The 23817-nt window shown below is 39.2% G+C and overlaps 1 protein-coding gene across 4 annotated transcripts in view; it reads right to left on the reverse strand.

Moving 5' to 3' along the window:
* LOC141083678 (protocadherin alpha-C2-like) overlaps positions 1-23817 on the reverse strand; it is a 564749-nt gene that overhangs the window by 417692 nt on the left and 123240 nt on the right. Inside the window, exon 1 of one of the 4 annotated variants that reach the window (XM_073568064.1) lies at positions 4600-9862. The exons of the other annotated variants lie outside the window; for them this stretch is intronic. Coding sequence (XP_073424165.1) covers positions 4600-6966 — 2367 coding nt within the window. The 5' untranslated portion in view covers positions 6967-9862. Of the gene's footprint in view, positions 1-4599; positions 9863-23817 lie in introns of those variants that run through there. 4 annotated transcript variants of the gene reach the window in all.

Consider the following 23817-nt stretch of genomic DNA (forward strand, 5'->3'; position numbering starts at 1 on the left):
CTGCAGGGAAAAAGACTTCCTGTTTCTGTGTAGAGCTTAGAAGGAGTCAGCCTGTCTTGTTTTAATTTACGTGATGTCATTGACCCAAAGGAAAAGAGAAACATTAAAAAAATAAGCAATTGTGAGTACACAGTGCTATCTAGTATGATGACTGCAATATATCAGGAGGATAAAAATTTTGGTGGGATGCTTCTTTAATATACACAAAACAAAAAAGTATGTAGTAGAATATGGCTAGCTAGAGGCTATGGCTAAAGGAGTAGCTACTGCAAGCAACGTATGAGAAATTTCTGCAAGCTACCCATAAAATGTTACATTATCAAAGACTAACTGCTTCATTGCTAAAAAGAAAGCTAATTAATTAGGACAAAAATAATAGAAGGCAACTCAACTTCTTTTATCATATATTTTTTGCTATCATATATATCTAGGTCTTTTGGATGAAAGCAACAATAGTTTCCAATAATGTCAAAACTCTTACCCACTTTGCCATATGAAAAAATTGGTCTGTCAGTGAGTCAGGATTGAGAAAAGTGATCATTTTCTGTAAAGATGTTTCTATGGCTGCATATGTCTCTGACTAAGAAGCAAAACTACTTAATTTTGTGCTTTTTTCATATCATTTTGAGAACAGGAAATTGATGAACAATTGATATGTGTTTCATTATGGCACATACTTCAAGTTCCACTACAGATAAAACACTTTCATATTTTGGCTAGTTAGGTCCCAGTAAAAGTTCTGCACTCATATAATATGTCAATTTTTCAGGTGAAGGGATCCAATGAAATGCCGGGATAGCAAAAATCTTGTAAAAATGTATTGTCTTAAAAAATAATTTTCTAAAGGAAGATTCCCTAATATTTTGCCTTTGAAAGGTACATATAGTGGCACATGGAGCGCCTATGGTTTTTTGTATGAAAAACAAAGGGATTTCATCACATGCATTGTCAGGATCTGTATTGTTTTTACTTAAATAATCAGTCCAAAAAATATTTTAATGACTAGATGAATATAAATGTGTATTTGATGTGATGTAAGTGCAATAATATACTTAACTATCACCATCTTCTCCAATTAACAAAGTCACTGTAGTCCTCCTCATGTGACTGCAATTCTGAGCTGTTGGATTGCACTAGGGTTTATGTGTGAACTGGAAATCACTTTTACAATGTTAGTCTAAAAAGTGTCAGAATAAAGCTCCATAGACTTACATTGTAAAAGCAACTTCTGGCTCAAAAACCCCAGTGTTACCCGGGGACTCGGAATTTTAATTATGTGAGTGAGGAGAGGATCAGAGTGGTGATGGGACGGGGAAGTTGGTGATCAGTAAATATATTATTGCACTTTCACTACACTACACACTTACGTACACAGGCTTCGGGAATAAAAACCTGTCTTAGGAGTGCTTCTTTAATGATAATCCTACAGCCTGACTCTTTTTCATCATTTAATTTTGCAAACAGTGCAGTGACTTGCAGGCTGTAATGCTCCTAAGGACAAGAATATGTCTTTAAAACAACCTGAAAAGGTAAGTGAATGAGCTTGTGAGTGCTTAGCTCCAAAGTGTGCTTTATTCTTAAATGTGTAATTTGAGATTAGGTAATTTTGGATTAGGAGATTTTAGAACGGAATAACTTATGTTTATTGATTGTATTTCATAAATTCCTGCTTGATATTTGCATTATCCCTATTAGTTAAATGAGCTCCATTATTGACAATACCCATCCAGGGTACATTTTGTCGCATCTACGCAATCCTTGAACAGTTTTTTCAGGGTGCATATTTCTGTGTAATATGTGTGCATGTTGTACATTTGGAAGCCCAGGTACCAGATCTAAATGAGCAGCCAGCTTTCAACTCTGAGATCCATTGATAGCATGGGAAGGCATTTATTACTCACTGAACAGGTGCTTGCTGGGGTAGATGTGGTAGATAAGCATGGAGTATAGAAGTTAGGGCAAACAGTCTAGTCCTGATCTGGTCCACCTTAACAAGTTTGTTAAGTTGACAGATGACAGGCATACTAATACAGTAGTGGCATTACTACAGCAAGACATGTAAAATGAAAGACAGTGAAATATCTGCTCAAGTAAGGAGGAGAATAAAAGCATGTGTCAGATCTGATAGTTGTATGTAGTGGGGTGATTCAATTTTTATTGAAACATATAGGGCAAACTGAGACAGAAGGCATAACCTTTAAACATTATATTGTCTTCCAGATGCTCAAGTTCAACATTGCTGATGGGGTTTATAGAGTTGAGCGAATTTGTTTAGATTTGATTCCAAATACGATTGGCATAGAATATTGTGTTTGCAATATTGGCCGAATGTCATTAGAGTCAATGGGAGTAGACATTACCGAATATTTTCGGAACCAATATCCAAACATACATTCAGCATGAATAGGGTTTGTATATAGACGAATATGGCAAATTCAGATTCGGTGACCAAATCCAAACAAATTCGCACAACTCTATTTATAGATTACTGAGAGGGAATCAGTGGTCTGTTGCACATTGCCACCAAAAACAAAAATAGATAGATGTGAAAGGTCTACTAAACTTAAGCAAGGCTAATTATCATTGGAAAATGGACTATTTAAATACAATAAACTATTGCAATGTCCTCAAAAATAAATATACACAAAGCAATTTATATAGTTTTATATATATCCTGAATAAGAACTGTGCACAATATATACCTTATAAGAATAAACAAGTTAAAGATGGGAGAAAACCACTATGACTAAATAGAACAGCAAAGGCACAATAAAAGACAAAAAAATAATAATGAGAGAATTAATATAAAGTTATAATTACTAGGCATTATCAATGTATAAAGTAGAAATAGAAAATTAAATTGTGCTCAAAAGGGTCCTAATGATTGATACAAAAAGACTCACTGCTAAAAAAAAACAGTAAGAGGTTAAAAAAGAAAGTGTTGGCTCTCTCAACATAATCTGAATTAAATGAAACAAGAGGATGTGGGAAAGGCCAATCTAACAAATGACTTCTCTACAGTATTTACTCTGGAAAATCCAATGATAAATTACATTTTTGCTTAGGTAAAACAAATTCTCCTTTAATTGTCAGCTGCTTAACCCAGCAGGAAGAATGGCAACATCTCAAAAATGCTAAAGTAGACATATTACTAGGTTCAGATGGTACATGCCCCTAAGTACGAAAGAAAATAAGTAATCTGTTAGACAGACCATTTTATGTAACAATGAATTGTTCCATAATAACAGTGTCTGTACAACAGGACTGTCACAGAGCAAAAGTGTCAATATTTAAAAAGCATAAAAACTATAGAATGGTAAGTTTGACGTCAATAGTTGATAAAATAATTTATTTATTTTTTTAAAATTCTATCCTATGGTATTTAAATAAATATAACCTCATAACCATTAGTTTATAAGACACTAGACCTGTAATGTGATCAGCTTCTTTGAGGAGGTAAGTTCCAGACTGGACCTGGGAAAAGCTGTTGATATTGTGTATCTGGCATTGTAAAATACATTATACATGGTGCCGCATAAAATGTTGGTACATAAAATGAGAACAGTGGGACTTAGAGAAAATTGGTAATTGAGTTAATAATTGGCTCAATGACATGAAAGAAAGGGTGTCACTATTGGTGCACACTTTGATAAGGTTAACAATGGGATGCCACGGGTCAGTATTGTGCCCTTTTCTTTTTAATATTTCTTATTGATAACCTTGTTAAAGGCATAAAGAATGTATTTTTAAAAATTGCAGCTGATACTAAGTTTTGAAAGGTAATGACAATAGTAATTTAATAATTTATTATTATAAAGGGATTTAGATAAATTGGAGACTTGAGCCCAGAAGTGGCAATTGAAATTTAATATAGGTACAAGTAAAGCCATGCATGTGGAAAGAAAAAAAGTACAATTATGTCCAAAATAGAAAATCACTAGGTAAAACTTTGACTGAAAAAGAATTTGGGGTATTGTTGGACAGAAAATTCAACTTTAGTGATCAGTGCGCATCAACTAGCAGCGATTTTATTTCAATTTACAAAACTATGGATGTACAGTATTTATTATACTCTTTTTACGTCTAGTCCTGAATCTGTGACAAAATTGCATCTAAGGGATTTTCTTCATCTAGGGGAAAGAAGATTAAATTCTTGAACTTTCTGTCAAACGATGTTTCAATTGTCAATTTACTAAACAAGTTCAAGGAGAGTCTTGATTCCTTTCTCAAAAAATTTAACACTAAGGTTGTAAGTACCAGATTTTGTGAGTAGGAAATAAGTCTGATGTTAAATGTAGAGAAAGGAAGGAAACATTCACCTAATAAATAGAAATTTGCACCTGCCAAATTGGGTTTTTGCAATCCTTTGGACAAACAGAGATGTTCTTGCTTCCAAACATAATGAAGCTGCGACAGCATCCAACTTTGTATGCATTCAGTCATATAGGCTTTTGTTTACAGTTCTTTTATCTTTATTTTCTTTTAACATATTTTTAAAACAAAATACATTTTGAGTATTAAAAGTAAAAAGATACCTAAAATATTTTCCAAATATTATTTCATCATAAAATTAAAATTATTTTATATCATCAATCTTACCTTATAGGAGGAGTTTAATAAGGAGGGTTGCGAATTAACTTGCTCTTCATTCCCTGGTGTCTGACAGTTATTTGGCGTGAAGACAATTAAGTCACTTTTAGGCCTAAATGAATTGGAACTGATGTTATACTGAGTGTGTTGGGAATACATCCAGCTCCCTCCAGTGTTGGAGCAGATTCTGTAATTTTCTTTTAGCTCATTGACCTCATCTCGGTATTTTTGCCATCTTAACACAGTGAACACAATCAGAGTGATTAGAAAAATACTTGATATGATGCAGATCGCAGCAACCAAGTAAACATTTGCATCAGAAAATTCATCACCATTTCGCTTTGTCTCTTGATTATCAAACTTCAATTCTTCTCCAGACTCCACCACAGATATGATGATTTGTGTCTCTGATGTCATGACTGGTTCACCATGATCCTGAGCTACTACATGCAATCTGTACTCATCAGTATCAAAATCTGTAAATGACCGTTTCAAAGTGATTTCTCCAGTCTGATGTGCAATAGTAAATTGAGATTTTCCAGATCCTCCAAGATCCTTTAACTTGTAAAATGTCCAAGCATTGTATCCAGAATCCAGATCTACGGCCTTCACTTTCGTTATCAAGTGTCCCGGTAATGCTGACTTTGAAGCTTTGATTGTTATTTCATTATGAAGTGTGGTGAATGTAGGAGCATTATCATTAATATCCTCAATGAATATGTTTAGAGTAAGGTTGGAGCTAAGGGCTTGTAGACCAGCGTCAGTGGCTTTTATGTGACACTGGAAATATGAAATCTGTTCATGGTCAAATGAAACTAAAGCAAAAACCTTCCCATTCTCTGGATTGATGGAAATGTAGGAAGAAATAGGAACTCCATCAATTGTGCGCTCCTTAATTGAGTAAGAAATAAATGAATTCTGCCCAATGTCTGGGTCTGAGGCTGATGCTGTATATATATGAGACCCTGGAGGGTTGTTCTCTTTAATGAATATTGTGTCTGTTGATTGGACAAATCTTGGAGCATTGTCATTGGCATCACTTATATCAATCTTCAGAGATTTTGAGGTAGACAGGGATGGAGAACCTTCATCTCTTGCAGTAATTGTAACTTCATATTGATCTTTCACTTCTCGGTCCAATGGTCCATTCAAGGTCAAAGAAAAATCACTCATGAAAGCTGGATTTACCTTAAATGGAGAAGGCTCAGAAATGTAGCAGTGGACTTTTCCATTTGATCCTGAATCTCTATCGTGGACACTGATGATGGCAACTGTTGTCCCCTGAGGAGAATTTTCAGGAACAGGAACTGATAATGAGGTCACTGTCATCTCCGGAGGGTTGTCATTGACATCCATAACAGTCACCAGAACTTTGCAGTGTCCAAAATGAGGAACATCTCCATTGTCAGTAGCTTCAACTTGGATTTCATACATAGTAACAGTTTCAAAATCCAATTTACCTTTTACTCTTATTTCTCCTGTATACTTGTCTAACATGAATGCTTCCCTTGCCTCTCCTGACACCATATGGCTAAAATCATATAGTATTTCTCCATTTTTCCCAACATCCAGATCAGTAGCATTCAGCTTAAACACTAAAGTTCCTTCTACAGCATCTTCATTAACACCGCATTGGTAAAATGGCTGATCAAACACAGGAGCATTATCATTAAAGTCTTCCACAGTAACAACAATACGTGTGGTGCCACTTAGCCTTGGTTTGCCTCCATCATAAGCTGTAAGGGAGAGATTGTGCACAGACTGCTTTTCTCTGTCTAAATTTTTTTTCAGCACAAGCTCCAATGACTTGATTTGATTAATATATTTTTGGAAATCCAAAGCAAAATAATCACTTGCACTGAGCTCATAGTTGGTGATAGAATTTGTTCCAAGATCTGGATCAGAAGCTATTTTCAATGGGAAACGAGATCCTGCATGTTTTACTTCGGATATGACAAAATTAGTCACACTAGAGGAGAATACTGGACTATTGTCATTGATATCTTCTATTTCTACATCTACACGATACATCTGCACAGGCTTATCTACAATCACCTGCAGAGGAATTATACAGAAGGGTGTATTTGGACACAGCACTTCTCTGTCTATTGTCTCTTTAACAAACAGGATTCCATTCTGCAGATTAACCTGGAAATATTCCTTCTCATCTCTAGAGACAATATGTAACATTCTGGAATTAATCTCACCTATATCCAGTCCAAGATCCTGAGCAATTCTCCCAACAAAGGTGCCATGCTTGGATTCCTCAGGGATGATATAATGCAGCTGACTCAGGACCACATCCCACGATATTTGTAACAAGAAGAAATGGACAAACCTGCTCCGTGCATCATAATCCTGTCTCTGATTCAGCATTTCTTAAAATCAGTGAAGGTAGAGGTGATGATTTGTCCAGTAGTAAAGGCACTAATGCTGGTGGAAGCTCAAAGAAATTGTGGAAAAAAATCTGTCATGGCCGGAATCCCTGCTGCAAGAATTTCATTTAATGAAGGAGAAATGCATTTTCTCTTTCCTTCCTGCTATGCGTTGGTGAGGAGTGCCATCTAGTGCTAAATATTTAGACTGCATATCAGGTATGTCTGTAGCTTTTATTTTAAAAATAATTTGAACACATTTCTTATATTTGATGTTCATAATACAGTATCATCAAAAAACATATAAAAAGCAAATATACTTTATAAAGGGATAATTGTTAGTTTCCCAACAATGAAAAATCCCATCTTGCATTAGCCATGTTTTGATTATTTTTCTATTGAACTAGTAGAATTAATTTTAGTTTATGTTTCTGTATACCCCTTCATGCTAAAGCCTATTTTCACCTTCCTGACCAGTGTCAATTTATGAGATAATATCTCTATAATGCTTGAACGGATCCTTGTGATATTTTCCTGTGACATATTATACTTCATGAAAGAGGTAAAATTTCTTCAATACTACTCGCGTTTATATGTGAAAATATATGAAATTTGTCAAAACTTTTGAAAATGTTGCATTTTTCAAATTTTTTATTTTTATGCCATTACATCAGAGATCTGTCATGAAAAAAGTTAGTAAATAACATTTCCCACGTATCTACTTTACAACAGAGCAATTTTTGAAACATCTCCTTTTGCTAGGAAGTTAGAAGGGTTACAAGCTGACCAACGATTTCTCATGTTTACAACAAAATTTACAAAACCATTTTTTAGAAACCACCTCACATTGAAGTGACATTAAGGGGCCTATGTGACAGACAATGCCCAAATTGGATACCAATCTAAAAACTGCACCGTTCAAGGTCCTCAAAATCACACTCAATAAATTTATTAACCATGTAGATGCTTTACAGGAACTAAGGGAATATGGAAGGAAAAAATGAACCTTTACCTTTTTTTACAAACATTTTACTATAGACCCGAATTGTTTTATTTTCACATGAGTAAAAGGAGAACATGGACCCCAGTATGAATTGTGAAATTTCTACTGAGCATGCTGATACCCCACATGTGGGGAAAAATTTTTGTTTGGGCGCATAGCAGAGAGTGGAAGGAGCGCCATTTGACTTTTTGAATGCAAAACTTGCTGGAATCATTAGCGGATGCCATGTTGCATTTGGAAAGCCCCTGATGTGCCAAAGGAATGGCAACCCCCTACAATTAACCCCATTTTGGAAACTAAACCCCTCAAGGAACTTGTCTAGAAGTGTGTTGAGCACATTGAACCCCCAGGCACTTACCAGAAGTTTATAACGTTGAGCCGTGAAAATAAAAAAATCACATTTTCCACACAAAAATTTTCTTTTAGCCCATCTTTTTATTTTCATAAAAGTAACAGGAGAAATTGCACCATGCAATTTGTTGTGCAATTTCTCCAGAGTATTCTGATGCCCAATATGTGGAGGAAAACTACTCTTTGGGTATACAGCAGGGCTCGGAAGGGAAAAATTGCCTTTTATCTTTTTGAATACAAAATTTGCTAGAATTATTAGACATCTTGTAGATTTTGGAGAGCCCCTGACATGTCTAAAGAGTGGAAATCTTGCTCAAGTAACACCATTTTGGAAATTAGACCCCTCAAGGAATGTATCTAGATGTGTGGTGAGCACCTTTAACCCCTAGGTGCGTCATAGACGTTTATAATGTTACATAAAAAAGTCATATTTTTCCTCAAAAATGTTCTTTTAACCTCAAATTTTTTAATGTTACGAAAGGTAACAGAAGAAAATGCACCATAAAAATTGTTGCTGAATTTCTCCTGCATACACCAATACCAAATATGTGAAGGAAAACTACTGTTGGGGCATACGGCAGGGCTCAGAAAGGAGGGAGTAACGTTTGGCAACTTAGATTTGTTCTGCAGGTGTCATGTCACATTTGGAAAACCCCTGATGTGCCTAAACATTGGAATTCCCCCACAAGTGACCCCATTTTGGAAACTTGACCCCTCAAGAAATTTATCTAGATGTGTGGTGAGCACCATGCACCCACAGGTACTTCACAGAATTTTACATTGATCTGTGAAAAAATGTTGTTTTAGCCCAAATCTTTTCATTTTCACAAGGATAGCAGGGGAAAATGGACCCCAGAATTTGTTGTGCAATTTCTTCTGAGTACACCAATACCCCATATGTGGTTGAAAACTACTTTTGAGGTACAGTGCAAGGCTCAGAAAGGAAGATATGCTATTTTGGAGTTAAGATTTTGCTAGATTGGTTTGAGGGTGCTATGTTACATTGGTAGAGCTCCTGAGGTAACAGACCAGCAGAGCCTCACTGAAGTGATCCCATTTTACAAACTGCACCTTTCAATATATTTATCTAAGAGTGAAGGGATCATATTGACACCACAGGTATGTCAAAGTATGTCAAAGAATGTTGTACCATTGGTCAGTGAAGAAAAAATATTTACATTTTGAAAGCCACAATTTTGTTTTAGCCTCAGATTTTACATTTTCAAACTAGGAAATGTGTAAAAATGGCACCAAAATTTGTCCTACAATTTCTGATGAATGTAGAAATACTTGTAAAAGTAATGGTTGGGTGCAATACCTATCAACATAAATCACGAGCATATCGAGTATGAAGCTGCTACATCATGTATATGAAGGCAATATCAAGGAGGGAGAAGAAAAGGCCTATACATATAAGATGTGCACACTTTGATATTCAATGAAAGTATGCTTTATTGACAAAAATGGACAGCATAAGGAAATCTAAAATGATTTGAAACCACAAAACATGTAAAATGGCTGCACCCATGAATGCACAATAATGAAACAACCATACGTAGATGGTAATACACAATGTAAGTACAGTAGATGATATTACTTAGATATTATTAGATGATAGCTACCGATGCCAATAGATTAAATGGAATGACACTAAGATTGACGATGTTGACAAATAAAGTCAGCTCAATGTGTATTCAAAGTGACCCATGGTGAGAATCTGGGAAAAGAGAAATAAAGCCAATAGTAGCTGAGATAATTTGGCACAGAAATATAACATATGGTCACCTCCCATACAGCTAATAGCCACCCAAATCAATGGTATGTCTCATGAGCTAGGAATAATAGCGATGGTACTGCAACATGAAAATAATACAAAATGATATAAAATGTGCACATCATACAATAAGGCACAGAGACTGTGATTCAATCTTCTTTGAATCAAGCAATGAATTATCATGGAAACACCATAAGCAGACAGCATGCCATGTGTGTCAGGATACCAAGATCCTATAAATTGTATTTGATGCGATAGAGGTAAAAGAGTGGGTAACAATACAGGGAGAAAATACACCTGGTTAAAAAATGTGCTAAAGGAAGGAAACACAGCTATAGTGAATGGTTGTTAAAATGAACAGGGTGAAGGCAGAGCTCATGATTACAAGTGTTCAGTTGTGGGGTTTCCATCCAAATCTCCAAGTGATGTGATTCAGATGAAACCCATGAGAGAGTCACTCACTATATTGAGGCAGCAGTTACTCTTGCTCAGCCTTGCTACTGCTCAGAATTTCTTTTCAGAAGGCCAAAAAACTGTGGCAGACCCCGCTGTTATGTACGCCTAAAAAGACAGACACTGCCGGATCATAGGCCAGACAACATCCACAATGCCTCCATCTGCCTCAATAAAGGGAATCTTCTGCTGGGGTTCCATCTGAATCATGTATTTCATACATTTACACGGAAACGGTGTAAGGGCTCAGCGTAGAGCACAAGATAAATTTGAGCCGAGTTTTACTGTGATCTTTGGGATGCAGAATGAGCAAATCAACCGAAGGTGAAAAATTGGTTTTACTTGTTTTTTACATTTTTACACCCTTCCTCATGCGGTATAAGTGATTAGATGACATTATTCTTCGGGTCGGTGCGATTATAGCAATACAAGATTTATTTAGTTTTTTTATGTTTGTCTGCTGTAAAACTAAAAAAGGTTTTTTGGATAGCTATAAATTTTCTATATTTCATCTGACAGAGTCATGTGATGGCTTGTTTTTTACAGGATGAGTTGATGTTTACATTGGTACCATTTTTTGAGCAAATGACTTTTTTCCCTTTCTGATTTTTGTAAGGCAGAATGAACAAAAACCATCAATTCAAAAATTGCTTTTTTTTTCTTTTTTAAGTCGTTCTGTGTATGGTAAAATTAATAAAGCAACTTTATTCTTTGGGTCAGTATAATTACAGCAATACCATACTTTTTTTTAAATGTTTTGGCACTTTTACACTATAAAAACTATTTTAAAGAAATACAGTGGGGAAAAAAAGTATTTAGTCAGTCAGCAATAGTGCAAGTTCCACCACTTAAAAAGATGAGAGGCGTCTGTAATTTACATCATAGGTAGACCTCAACTATGGGAGACAAACTGAGAAAAAAAAATCCAGAAAATCACATTGTCTGTTTTTTTTGTCATTTTATTTGCATATTATGGTGGAAAATAAGTATTTGGTCAGAAACAAAATTTCATCTCAATACTTTGTGATATATCCTTTGTTGGCAATGACAGAGGTCAAACGTTTTCTGTAAGTCTTCACAAGGTTGCCACACGCTGTTGTTGGTATGTTGGTCCATTCCTCCATGCAGATCTCCTCTAGAGCAGTGATGTTTTTGGCTTTTCGCTTGGCAACACGGACTTTCAACTCCCTCCAAAGGTTTTCTATAGGGTTGAGATCTGGAGACTGGCTAGGCCACTCCAGGACCTTGAAATGCTTCTTACGAAGCCACTCCTTCGTTGCCCTGGCGGTGTGCTTTGGATCATTGTCATGTTGAAAGACCCAGCCACGTTTCATCTTCAATGCCCTTGCTGATGGTAGGAGGTTTGCACTCAAAATCTCACGATACATGGCCCCATTCATTCTTTCATGTACCCGGATCAGTCGTCCTGGCCCCTTTGCAGAGAAACAGCCCCAAAGCATGAAGTTTCCACCACCATGCTTTACAGTAGGTATGGTGTTTGATGGATGCAACTCAGTATTCTTTTTCCTCCAAACACGACAAGTTGTGTTTCTACCAAACAGTTCCAGTTTGGTTTCATCAGACCATAGGACATTCTCCCAAAACTCCTCTGGATCATCCAAATGCTCTCTAGCAAACTTCAGACGGGCCCGGACATGTACAGGCTTAAGCAGTGGGACACGTGTGGCACTGCAGGATCTGAGTCCATGGTGGCGTAGTGTGTTACTTATGGTAGGCCTTGTTACATTGGTCCCAGCTCTCTGCAGTTCATTCACTAGGTCCCCCTGCGTGGTTCTGGGATTTTTGCTCACCATTCTTGTGATCATTCTGACCCCACGGGGTGGGATTTTGCATGGAGCACCAGATCGAGGGAGATTATCAGTGGTCTTGTATGTCTTCCATCTTCTAATTATTGCTCCCACAGTTGATTTATTCACTCCAAGCTGGTTGGCTATTGCAGATTCAGTCTTCCCAGCCTAGTGCAGGGTTACAATTTTGTTTCTGGTGTCCCTTGACAGCTCTTTGGTCTTCACCATAGTGGAGTTTGGAGTCAGACTGTTTGAGGGTGTGCACAGGTGTCTTTTTATACTGACAACAAGTTTAAACAGGTGCCATTACTACAGGTAATGAATGGAGGAAAGAGGAGACTCTTAACGAAGAAGTTACAGGTCTGTGAGAGCCAGAAATCTTGATTGCTTGTTTCTGACCAAATACTTATTTTCCACCATAATATACAAATAAAATGAAAAAAAAACAGACAATGTGATTTTCTGGATTTTTTTTTCTCAGTTTGTCTCCCATAGTTGAGGTCTACCTATGATGTAAATTACAGACGCCTCTCATCTTTTTAAGTGGTGGAACTTGCACTATTGCTGACTGACTAAATACTTTTTTTCCCCACTGTATATATATATTCTTGCATTTGCTTTATTCTGAGACCTATAACTTTAGTATTTTTCTGCTGGTGGAGCTGTATGACAGTTTGTTTTTTGCAGAACTAGATGAAGTTTTCAGAGATACCGTTTTTATTTATATTCATCTTTTTTATTGCATTTTATTCCACTTTTTAGTTGGTGGCCTGATGATAAAGCATAATTTTTTGCCTCATCTTTTGTTTATTTTTCTAATGATTTTCACTGAAGGGGTTAACTAATGGGACAGTTTTATAGGTAGGGTTGTTCCAGACGCTGTGATACCAAATATACTTACTTTTTTTGTTTATTTTGTTTTCTCCATAAATAAATGTCTTTTTTTGATTCATATTTTTCATTTTTGTTCTTTATTTTGTGATTTGTTTTAATACTTTTACAAATTGTAATAATTTTTTTAACTTTTTTTACATTGTCCCAGGATGGGACATCTACTTTCTCTGCCCTGATGGCTGATCTAATGCTTTTGCATTGCAGGCCATTAGATGGGCGGCACGGTGGCTCAGTGGTTAGCACTGCAACCTTGCAGCAGTGAGGTTCTGGGTTCAAAGGACAACATCTGCAAGGAGTTTGTATATTCTTCCCGTGTTTGCGTGGGTTTCCTCCAACATTCCAAAGACATACTGATAGGGAACTTAGATTGTAAGCCCCGTCAGGGACAGTGCTAATAATGTCTGTAAAGTGCTGAGGAATTTTGGCGCTATTTAAATGAGTAAAATAAATTAACGTCTCTCACATGGTAATGAGGACTGTCAGCTACTGCTCTGAGCGGCCATCTTTCGGTCACCATGGAGACCATCAGCACAGTGCTGGGAGCTACTTCTCTTGGCGATGCCTCTCAATGTCCCTGTCACTATTGAAAGCAGCATGAGAGGGGTTAAATGCCCACTATCAGTGCTAGCTGACACCCGCATTTGATCATGGCGGTGTTCAATGTGAGCCCACACGATCATCACACCGTATATATGTAGAAGTGCAGCTCCAGCAGTCCCGCATATATACAGCACATGTCATAAAAAATATAACAATAATAATTATTTTGATTATTTAAAAGGTTCATTATCTTTAATTTTTTCCCATCTAAAGCAAAAATCATTTAACCTGACATCTGTTTAAAAATTCCCAAATATAAATGTAATCCAAAATCCTTATGAATACACAAATGTGGTTGTAGGTATAAGTAAAAAAACACTAATTCTGCAAAAATTAAACATTAGGTGCTGATCCTTGCAATCATTACATAAAGTGTAGTATTATCTTAGTATCATAGATAGATAGATATCAACTATAGAGACGATTGGCAATGTTAATAGCCTTAATAATAGTAAAATGAAAATTAAACATTTTAGAATTCTAGCTATTTCACCATCATTCTGTGTTTCATTCTTACTCTACATTGGGAATATAAGTCAACTTTAAATCAATAGTAGTAAGCAATAAACATAACATAATAATTGTGAAACAAATTTTTTACTTATTAAGAGAATATATTTCATACTTTTACCTTTCTCTTCTCTTGAGTAAATAAATTGCCATTATCTCAAAACTAAGATCTTTTAACTTTCTCATTAATGTAGATGTTGTATTATTTTTGTGTAATTTTTTGAACTCTTGTCCAAAGCTACTGTTGACTGTATATTTTGAATATTTTTTCTTCAGTGCTTAAATGGCCCATAAAATAAATTAATTAATTGACTTTGGAATTAAAAATAAGTTTCACATTTGTATGTGTTAATTTTCTTTTCCTGTTGTGAGATAGTCTTATAAATGTGCCCCTGTCTAACTATTCAGAGCTGCTCCAGTTCATGGTCTGAACATATTAGACCTCCTGGCCAAGGGACGAAGCAAAAAAATCTGCAGACAGCATGTGATCACAGATTATTATTTCTCTGATGATAAACTTGTATTCAAACAATCAGGGAAATGTTTCTAGATAGCAAGAACTGCAATTATGTCCTGTCCTGTCTGTATACTCTTTTGCTTCCTCCCATGGCCAGGAGCTGTGGTATGATCAGACCATCAATACCAACTGTCAACTCCAATCTCAGTAATATAAAACTGTGTCTTACTGAAAATAGAGTTTACCTGTGAATTGACAATTTTGATAATGAATGATCAGTCCAGGAGGAGAAATATGCAGAATTGTCTGATAAGATATTGTGAAAAGTTTCTTATTTTCAAGTGTACTATTGATTTATGAAATAAGAATTAAAACTTTTGTTGATCTTCAACATTGCAAAAAAACATTCACCTAAGTAAAATAGGGGTCAAATTGCACTTTTTTTTGCACCATGATAGCCCAGTTCTATTTTATCTGTCTTTACATAAACTTGACTCCATCTTTATGTTAGGAATATAATTTGTCCCAAAATGTATAACAAAATACAATAAAAGGTCATATACTGCAGGTTTAAACAAAAGACATTGACATAATTGCTTGGCAAGTAAAAGAATGACTTTGTTATTATTTGCAAACATTTTTTCTTTCACTCCGAGCATGCATAAGCCTACTCTGTCTAAATGTTAAAGAAAAATAAAATATTGTCAATACTGACAAAATGTATTCTTATTAAAAATGTGGCAAAAACATACAAATGATAAATTTGCCTCTTAATGCACACCTCTTTGGGATAAACAAACTTACACATTTTCAGTTTGATTATTAGTCATTTATGAGGACTTTTTGAATAACTTTTGTCAAAACTGTATCCAAAAACAAATCCCGTAGTTTTTGAACTATAAGACGCACTTTTTCTTCAAAAAAAAATATGGGGCAAAACGGGAGTGCGTCTTATAGTCGGAATATACCGTACTTACAATTAGCAAGATGGCAGCGGGAGTCGGGTGATTCTTCCCGTGGTCCAATGCTGCAAAGCGATGATCTCACTCTCATCACAGTGTGGCAGGTGCGGCAGGTGCAGCAGTGCTCGGTGGTGTGGGGGCTCCAGCGACATTTTGTGAAAGCCTGGAGTCCCTGCATTTCCATTGCCACGATGCTGTGGCCTCCAGGAAATTGGCCGCAGGAGGCAACGAATGCACAGATTGAGATCTCTGGAGGCGAGATCTTTTTGCTGAGTTTTCAGTTTGCTCATATGCCGCCTCTGATGGCCATTTTCCCAGAGGTCACAGCATCGAGACAATGGAAATGTGGGGACTCCGGGCTTTCACAAAATGTCCCCGGAGCCCCCAAACCACTGATCACCACCGAACCTGCAGCACCAGCCTTGAGATGGGATTTCCCTGAGATAACTACATCACAGCAATGGATATTCAGGGGCTCCTGGCTTTCACAAAATGTCAGTGGAGCCCCCGCACCACCTAGCACCTCTGAACCTACCGCACCAGTCTGGGTCACATCATTGCTGGACCACCAAACATCCCCTGTGACTTTGCTCCATTAGCACTGCTGATCCCCCAGGGTAAGCTGATTTCAGGACTGTAAGACGGACCCCCATTTGACTCATTAATTTTTTTCCACATTTTCCTACTGAAAATTTTGGGGTGCGTCTTATGGTTTAGTGCATCTTATTGTCCAAAAAATACAGTATTGCATTTACGACAAATTATTATAAATGTTTTGAACAACCACATATTAGAAATTATAATAAATGATTTAGAAAAGTGCACAAATATTTATTTGTGCCCACAATATGCAGGGATTTTGCTCAGCACTTCATAAAAATTAAGATGCTTTACAAGCGTTTGTAATGAAGCCATGGCAGTTGTGTGTAATAATATCATAATCTAAAATGCTATGTTAAATGACCTCATATCACATTTTTAACTAACGTACTAACTAACAACTGATAAACATACTAGCTTATAGTTGTCAAGTGCAGTCAATAAACATTGGAAATTATTATTACTATTTGAAAATCAATACAGACAGGCCATTACTATCTTATATCATATAAGTTTTTTGAAAGCATAAGTTAAGTTCTGTACAAACACACAGAGGATAAAAATAAAAAAGCATAGATATGTTTACATGAATCTCTCCTAAACCATTTGGCCCATTTTTCATATTCGAGAAAAATGAATTGCTATAATTCTAAAGTTGTTAGAATGTTGGATTTAATGTATTTACTTTCTCAGTATCACTTTTGACCTAACACAATTTTGCATAGTGCATGGTGTTAGGGTTTGCGGATCGCACCAAATATAAATTATGAGAAGGTGCGATTACAAATCGGGGGCCACTGTGCGGTGATGAAGGAACCGCAGCTAATATACAATGGCGGAGGAATGCTTCATGCAAGCAGCATTAAAGGTCACTCCGTGTAGAAAGAGTGCAAAGTTACCTGCTCGGTTGCTCCACAGAGCGGTACAATAATGGAGCACTCAAAGCTATACCCTGTTAAACTTCACAAGGGAATAGTAAGTAAAGACGCTAGTTGAGGTCCCTAGAGCTACCCCATGGAAAGTCTAGGCTGATGGTTGTGTTTGCTCTGGCACTCAGTTGTGCTGAATGGCACATGCGACATAGGATGCCCGGAGTCAGATGCTAAGCCAATCAGGAGTTCCCACCCTACACTGCCTGCCTAGACACACAATCGTCGTGCTAGAGGTGGCACACATGCACACAGAGTGGTAACACATCCACTGACACACATAAACCATAGAGGATCTTAGCATGCCAATGTGCGCCCCAAAGACCCTTTTATATGCTCCGCTTAAGTCCAGTTAGACAGGACCTTGCTCGTGGACCAATCCGAAACTGCCACATCACCTGAGTAGCTGACAACCGACCACCAATGAGGGGTCACCACCTCATGAGCATGCTCAGTAGAGTGATTTCTTGACATAGTCTCTGGAGCATCTGTTAGCCGCTGATTATTGCTGGTTACCATAGCTGTGGCAGGAAGGCCAGCAGTAACCAAGTGAATCACATGGGTCTGAGCAAGACACTGAGACTGACGTCTTTGCTGAGCAGCCTCCACTGCTGCCAGAGGCAGACAAGGCTTGGGACCTACCCTGTACAGCGGGAGAAACCCAGCACCTAACATTACTCCCCCCACTAGGCTCCCCCAGAGACGTTCATCACACTCGAAAACCACAATAAGTTGGGGGGCACAAATGTGCTCAATCGGCTCCAAGGTCCTATCCTCTGGCCCATGACCCTTCCAGTCCTCCAAGAATAATTTTTTGCCATGCACCACCTTGAACCCGACAATGGCATTGACTTCAAAATCATCTGAGGACATATCCGAGCTCCTGGCAGGAGTCAAGGATGACCGGGTCATATATACGGGCTTCAATAGAGAGACATGGAAGATGTTGGCGATGTTCAGATTTGAAGGTAGGCTGAGACGATATACCACAGCATTCATTTGTTCCAGAACCTTGAAAGGACCCAGATAGCGTGGAGCAAATTTAGTAGACTCTACATGCAGCCTGATGTTGCGAGCAGAGAGCCACACTAAATCGCCATGGGCTAAAACCAGAGCAGGATGGCGGTGTGCATCTACAGAGACCCTCATCCTCTCCTTAGAAGCCCTAATGGTATCTTGCATGTGATCCCAGATGTCAGGCGCCTCCACTGTCCAATCCACCACCCTAGGATCTGAGGACAGGATGGGCATGGGCACAGGTACATGCGGATGCTGACCGTAATTAAGGAGGAAAGGTGTCTGCCCATTGGAATCAGAGATGGAGATATTCAATGCAAACTCCTCCCAGGGCAGCAAGGATGCCCAGTCATCAAGCCTGGCAGAAACAAAATGCCGAAGGTACGTGATGAGAGTCTGGTTGCCCCTCTCCACCAATCTATTCGTCTCGGGATGATACGCCGAAGAGAGATTCAGCTCTATACTAAGCAAGCGACAAAGTTCCCTTCAGAAATGAGACACAAATTGAGGACCCCAATCACTGACAATCTTGTCAGGCATCCCATGAAGGCGGAAGATGTGTTTTACAAACTGTACCACCAAAGCCTGTGCCGAAAGGACGCGTGGAAGAAGGACCAAATGTACCATTTTGGAGAAATGGTCTGTGACCACCCAAATAACCCTGCTGTTACTAGATTTGGGCAAATCCACAATAAAATCCATCCCGACCATCTCCCAAGGCCTATCTGCCACCAGCAAAGGATGTAACAAGCCGGTCTCTGCCGGGAAGACCATTTCCTGGCACATGAAATGCAAGCCTGAACCTAATCCTTTCCATCCCACACCATCTGAGGCCACCAATAAGTTCTTGCCAACAGCAAGTGAAAGTGAAGGGTGACGTTGAACTGGGAGAAGAATAGGGACCATCTGGCAAGAGTTTAGCCACTGGGCCGTCTGCAAATAAAGCAGATTCTTTTAGTCGGTAAACACTTGAAAGGGGTACCAGGCCCCCTCTAGAAGATGTCTCCACTCAGAGAAGGCTAACTTCATGGCCAGTAACTCCCTGTCTCCAATGGAATAGTTTCTCTCTGCTGGGGTGAACGTCTTAGAAAAGAAGCATGGGTGTTTCCGACCATGAGCATCTTTTTGGTATAGGACTACTCCTGCACTGACGGAAGAGGCATCCACTTCCAATATGAAGGGCTTATACACATCGAGCTGATGTAACACAGGAGCCCTAGCGAAGTGAGACTTCACTGAAGTAAAAGCCTTGGAGATGTCCTCTGACCACTGCTAGGGGTTAGCTCACTTCTTGGTGAGAGCTATCAGAGGAGCTGATAGGGTAGAGAAGTGAGGGATGAACTGGCGATAATAGTTGATAAACCTCATAAAGTGCTGCACCGCTATAAGGGAATGCGGCTCTTGCCAGTTCATCACAGACTCCAGTTTGGCCAGATCCATGGCTAACCCCTTGGCTGAGATAATATACCCCAGGAAAGGCAGAGATTCCTGCTCAAGCACACACTTCTCTAACTTAGCAAAAAGGGAACTGGTGCATAGAAGTTCGAAGACTTTACAGACATCTCTTTGGTGAGTATCGATATCTGGAGAGTAAATAAGTATATCATTCAGATATACTACTACCGAGGTGGATAATGACTCCTAAAAGTTGTCATTAACAAAGTCTTGGAAGATGGCAGGAGTGTTACAGAGACTGAACGGCATTACCAGATACTCAACTGTTTGGGTAAGAATACAAGGACAGAACAATGGAAAGAACACCATTGTAGGCATTTACTACAGGCCGCCTGTGTGTCATGCTGCTTGCGCTGCATGATCCATGCTGTCATGCCTGCCATGCCTGTCATGCCGCATTGCCCCAGTGCCAGGTCCCTGCGGGCGCCCCAGAGGCCTCTCATGTCTGTTGTGCCACATGAACCCTGGAGCAGTGTGCACGCGCACCTCATGTCTGTTATGCTGCATGACCCCTGGAGCAGTGTGCATGTGCATCTCATCTCATGGCTGCCTGCCGTTGCTGGTGCGCACTCGTGCTCTACCTCGTGGCTCTACGCAATTGCTTGTGTGCACAGGTGCTACCTCTCATGGCTGTATGCCATCGCTAGTGTGCACGCATACCTCATCATGGCTGCATGCCGTTGCTGTGTGCACACTCGTCTCTGCTCTGCCTGCTGTGGTCCTCTCTATGGTTCTGGAGGACCGAATCCAGCAATCCTCTCTGGTCCTGGATGACCTTACCATGCAGTCCTCGCTATGGTCCTGGAGGCCCTGATCATGTGACCCTGTCTATGTCCAGCAGTATCTGATCCAGCAATCCTCTCTTTGGTCCTGGAGGCCCTGATCATGTGACCCTCTCTATGATCCAGCAGAATCTGATCTAGCTAGCCTCTCTATGATCCTGGAGGATCTGAACTGGAATTCCTCTCCTGGTCCTGACCCGGAAGTGCAGGTGCTAATGCCCTACATCAGACCGCCCCTTCCTATGGTCGGGGCCTGATTATTGTGTTGCTTCCCTGGTTGGCTGCTTGGGCTGCTTGGTTGCTCCCGGTATTCCGTCCCCCTGCACTTTGCCCTGTCGTGCTTCTTTGCACACGCTCATTGCTTGTACTTCGTCTGGTGTCCTGTGTTTGTCCTTAGTCATGTCTGCGTCCTGTGTCCTGTACTTGGTCTCATGTCTTGTTTGTCTCTTGCCTCGTTTCTTTCCTATGCCTTTGCTAGCCCTATTCTCTGCTTGGTGCTCTGTTGTGCCTCCTGGCACACACACCATTCCTGCTCTCTGACCTATGGTGCTTCTCCAGCACATTTCTAGGCTAGTCTCAAGGTTCTTCCTTGACCCGGCTCTGGGCTTCGGCCTATGCTCCACTGCTAGCTCTGTATTCTACCTTGTGCTCTGTTGTTCCTCCTGGCACACTCTCCTCTCCTGTATTGTCTGTACCCGGCTCTGTGCTTCTGCCTAGGTTTCCACTCCTTGCTTTGTCTTTTCTTTGCCTAGTTCCCCGTGTGTCGCCTAGCATGTATCCTGTCTTGTTTTCCCCTTGCCCGCCTGTCTGTGCCTTTGTCGTGCCACTGCTTGATCTTCAGCCATGTGCACTGGCCAGTGAGGGGCATCCTGCATTGAACCCTGCCTTGGACCCTGGCATATCTCCTAGCATGCATCCAGCATTGAACCCTGCCTTGGACCCTGGTGAGTCTCCTAGCATGCATCCTGCATTGAACCCTGCCTTGAAACCTGGCGTGTCTCCTAGCACTCATCCTGCATTGAACCCTTCCTTGGACCCTGGCGTGCCACCTAGCACATCCCCTGTCTTGGACCTTGGCGTGCCCTTGCATGCACTTAGCCGTGTATCTCTGTGTCCTCGTATTTATGTTGTGTATCTGAAAAAACCCTGAGACCATGCTTCATGAAGAAACCCTGTGACCACGGTGTGTCTTGTCTTGTACCTTGCTCGTTCCTGTTGCCAAACCCACACGCACTAGTGTCTCCCTGAGCCGGCCATCTGGTCCCAGCAGTCGTGGTGGCTCACCCCCTTGGTCTTGCCCCTGACACTCCCGGTACAGGGAGTGGTTCCTCACAAGGTCAGCTCGCGCTAGGTGGGTGGGTGCCACGGCCCAGAGGATCCACTCTAAAAAATCGACTCATCAGGAGCTGAGTCCATCACACTGTGAAAGCTGAAGATATGAATGAACTCTTTATGCATCAAATGGCCAAGTTCTTCAAAAAAATATGACGTAGTGGTCATGGGAGATTTCAACTATCTAGACATTTGTTGGGAATCTCTCTCAGGCAAAACTAACAGGTCAAGGAAATTCTTATCCTCTCTTGCTGACAACTTTATCTTCCAAAAGGTAGGGGAGAAAACAAGAGGATCAGCTACCTTGGATCTAATCCTTATAAACAGGGAGGAAATGGTTGAGGAGGTAAGAGTGGCTGGAACGCTCGGAGGTAGCGACCATGCTATTTTAGAATTTTGGATAACTAGAGGAGGATAACCTGTGAAGACTCAGATGTCAATGTTAGATTTCAGAAAGGCAGATTTTAAGGGACTCAGAAAGAGAATTGAAGGGATTCAATTGCTGGATATCCTTAAGGACAAAAATGTCCAGGAAGGATGGGAAATCTTAAAAAATGAGATTCTCAAAGCACAATTGTTAACAATTCCAAAAAGAGGGAAGAATAGAAAGCATTTAAGGAAACCAGGATGGATGAACACAGAACTTAAATGCATGCTAAAAAGGAAGAAAGAAATGTTTATCAAATGGAAAGAGGGAGGCATATCTAAAGAAGAACATAATGCTGTTTGCAGAACCTGCAGGGCACAAATCAGATTAATAAAGCTGACAATGAATTAAAGCTTGCAAGAGACGTCAAAAGCAATAAAAAAGGATTTTGGGGATATGTTAAAAATGAAAGAAAAGTCAAAGATGCTATAGGATTTTTACAGGATGAAAATGATGAAATGGTAAGACAGGATGTTGAGAAGGCTGAACTTTTAAATTCCTATTTCGCATCTGTTTTCTCTCAGAAAGGAAATGTAACACCAACTGATCTTCACTGTCCTATTTAGGGAATAGAAGAATCCCGGATATCTATAAACAGAAAGATATCAAGGAAACACACTTAGAATTACACCCGAATACTGAAGGTGATAGCAGAAGAAATTTTTGAACCACTCTCCATAATCTTGGAAAAGTCTTGGAGAACAGGAGAAGTCCTAGAAGACTGGAGAAGAGCAAATGTTCCTATCTTCAAAAAGGGGAAGAAGGTGGACCCAGGCAACTATAGGCCAGTGAGTCTGACTTCTATACCAGGAAAGATCTTTGAATAAATTATTAAACAACATGTATGTAAGTACCTGGATAAGAATTAAGTGATTCAACAGAGTCAGCATAGGTTTGTAAGTAATAAGTCATGTCATACTAACTTAATTTCCTTCTATGACAGAATCACCGACTGGGTGGATCAGGGAAATGCTGTAGATATAGTATATTTTGACTTCAGAAAAGCATTTGACAAAGTATCTCACACAATCCTAATTAAAAAATGACTAAGTATAGAATGAACAAGGCAACTGTTAGGTGGATTCATAATCGGACCTAAAGAGTGGTCGTAAATGGCTGCACATCCAGTTGGAAGAATGTCTCAAGTAGGGTACCACAGGGCTCTTTCCTGGGCCCTGTATTGTTCAATATCTTTATCAATGATTTAGATGAAGGAATTGAGGCTAAACTGATTAAATTTGCTGACAACACAAATCTATGAGGGATAGCTAATACTAGAGAAGAGAGAGGATTCAAAAAGATATAAATAAACTGGAACAATGGGCAGCAACTAACAGAATGGTTTTTAACAGGGAAAAATGCAAATTACTACATCTGGGCAATAAAAATGAAAAAAGCATATACAGAAAAGGAGGAATAGGGATAAGCAGCAGCACATGTGAAAAGGACTTGGGTATACTAATAGACTACAGACAGAACATGAGTCAACAGTGTGATG

Source organism: Dendrobates tinctorius, unplaced genomic scaffold (genome assembly GCF_039654945.1).
Source record: "Dendrobates tinctorius isolate UK_male_01 unplaced genomic scaffold, ASM3965494v1 ptg000020l, whole genome shotgun sequence".
NCBI classification, from domain to species: Eukaryota; Metazoa; Chordata; class Amphibia; order Anura; family Dendrobatidae; genus Dendrobates; species Dendrobates tinctorius.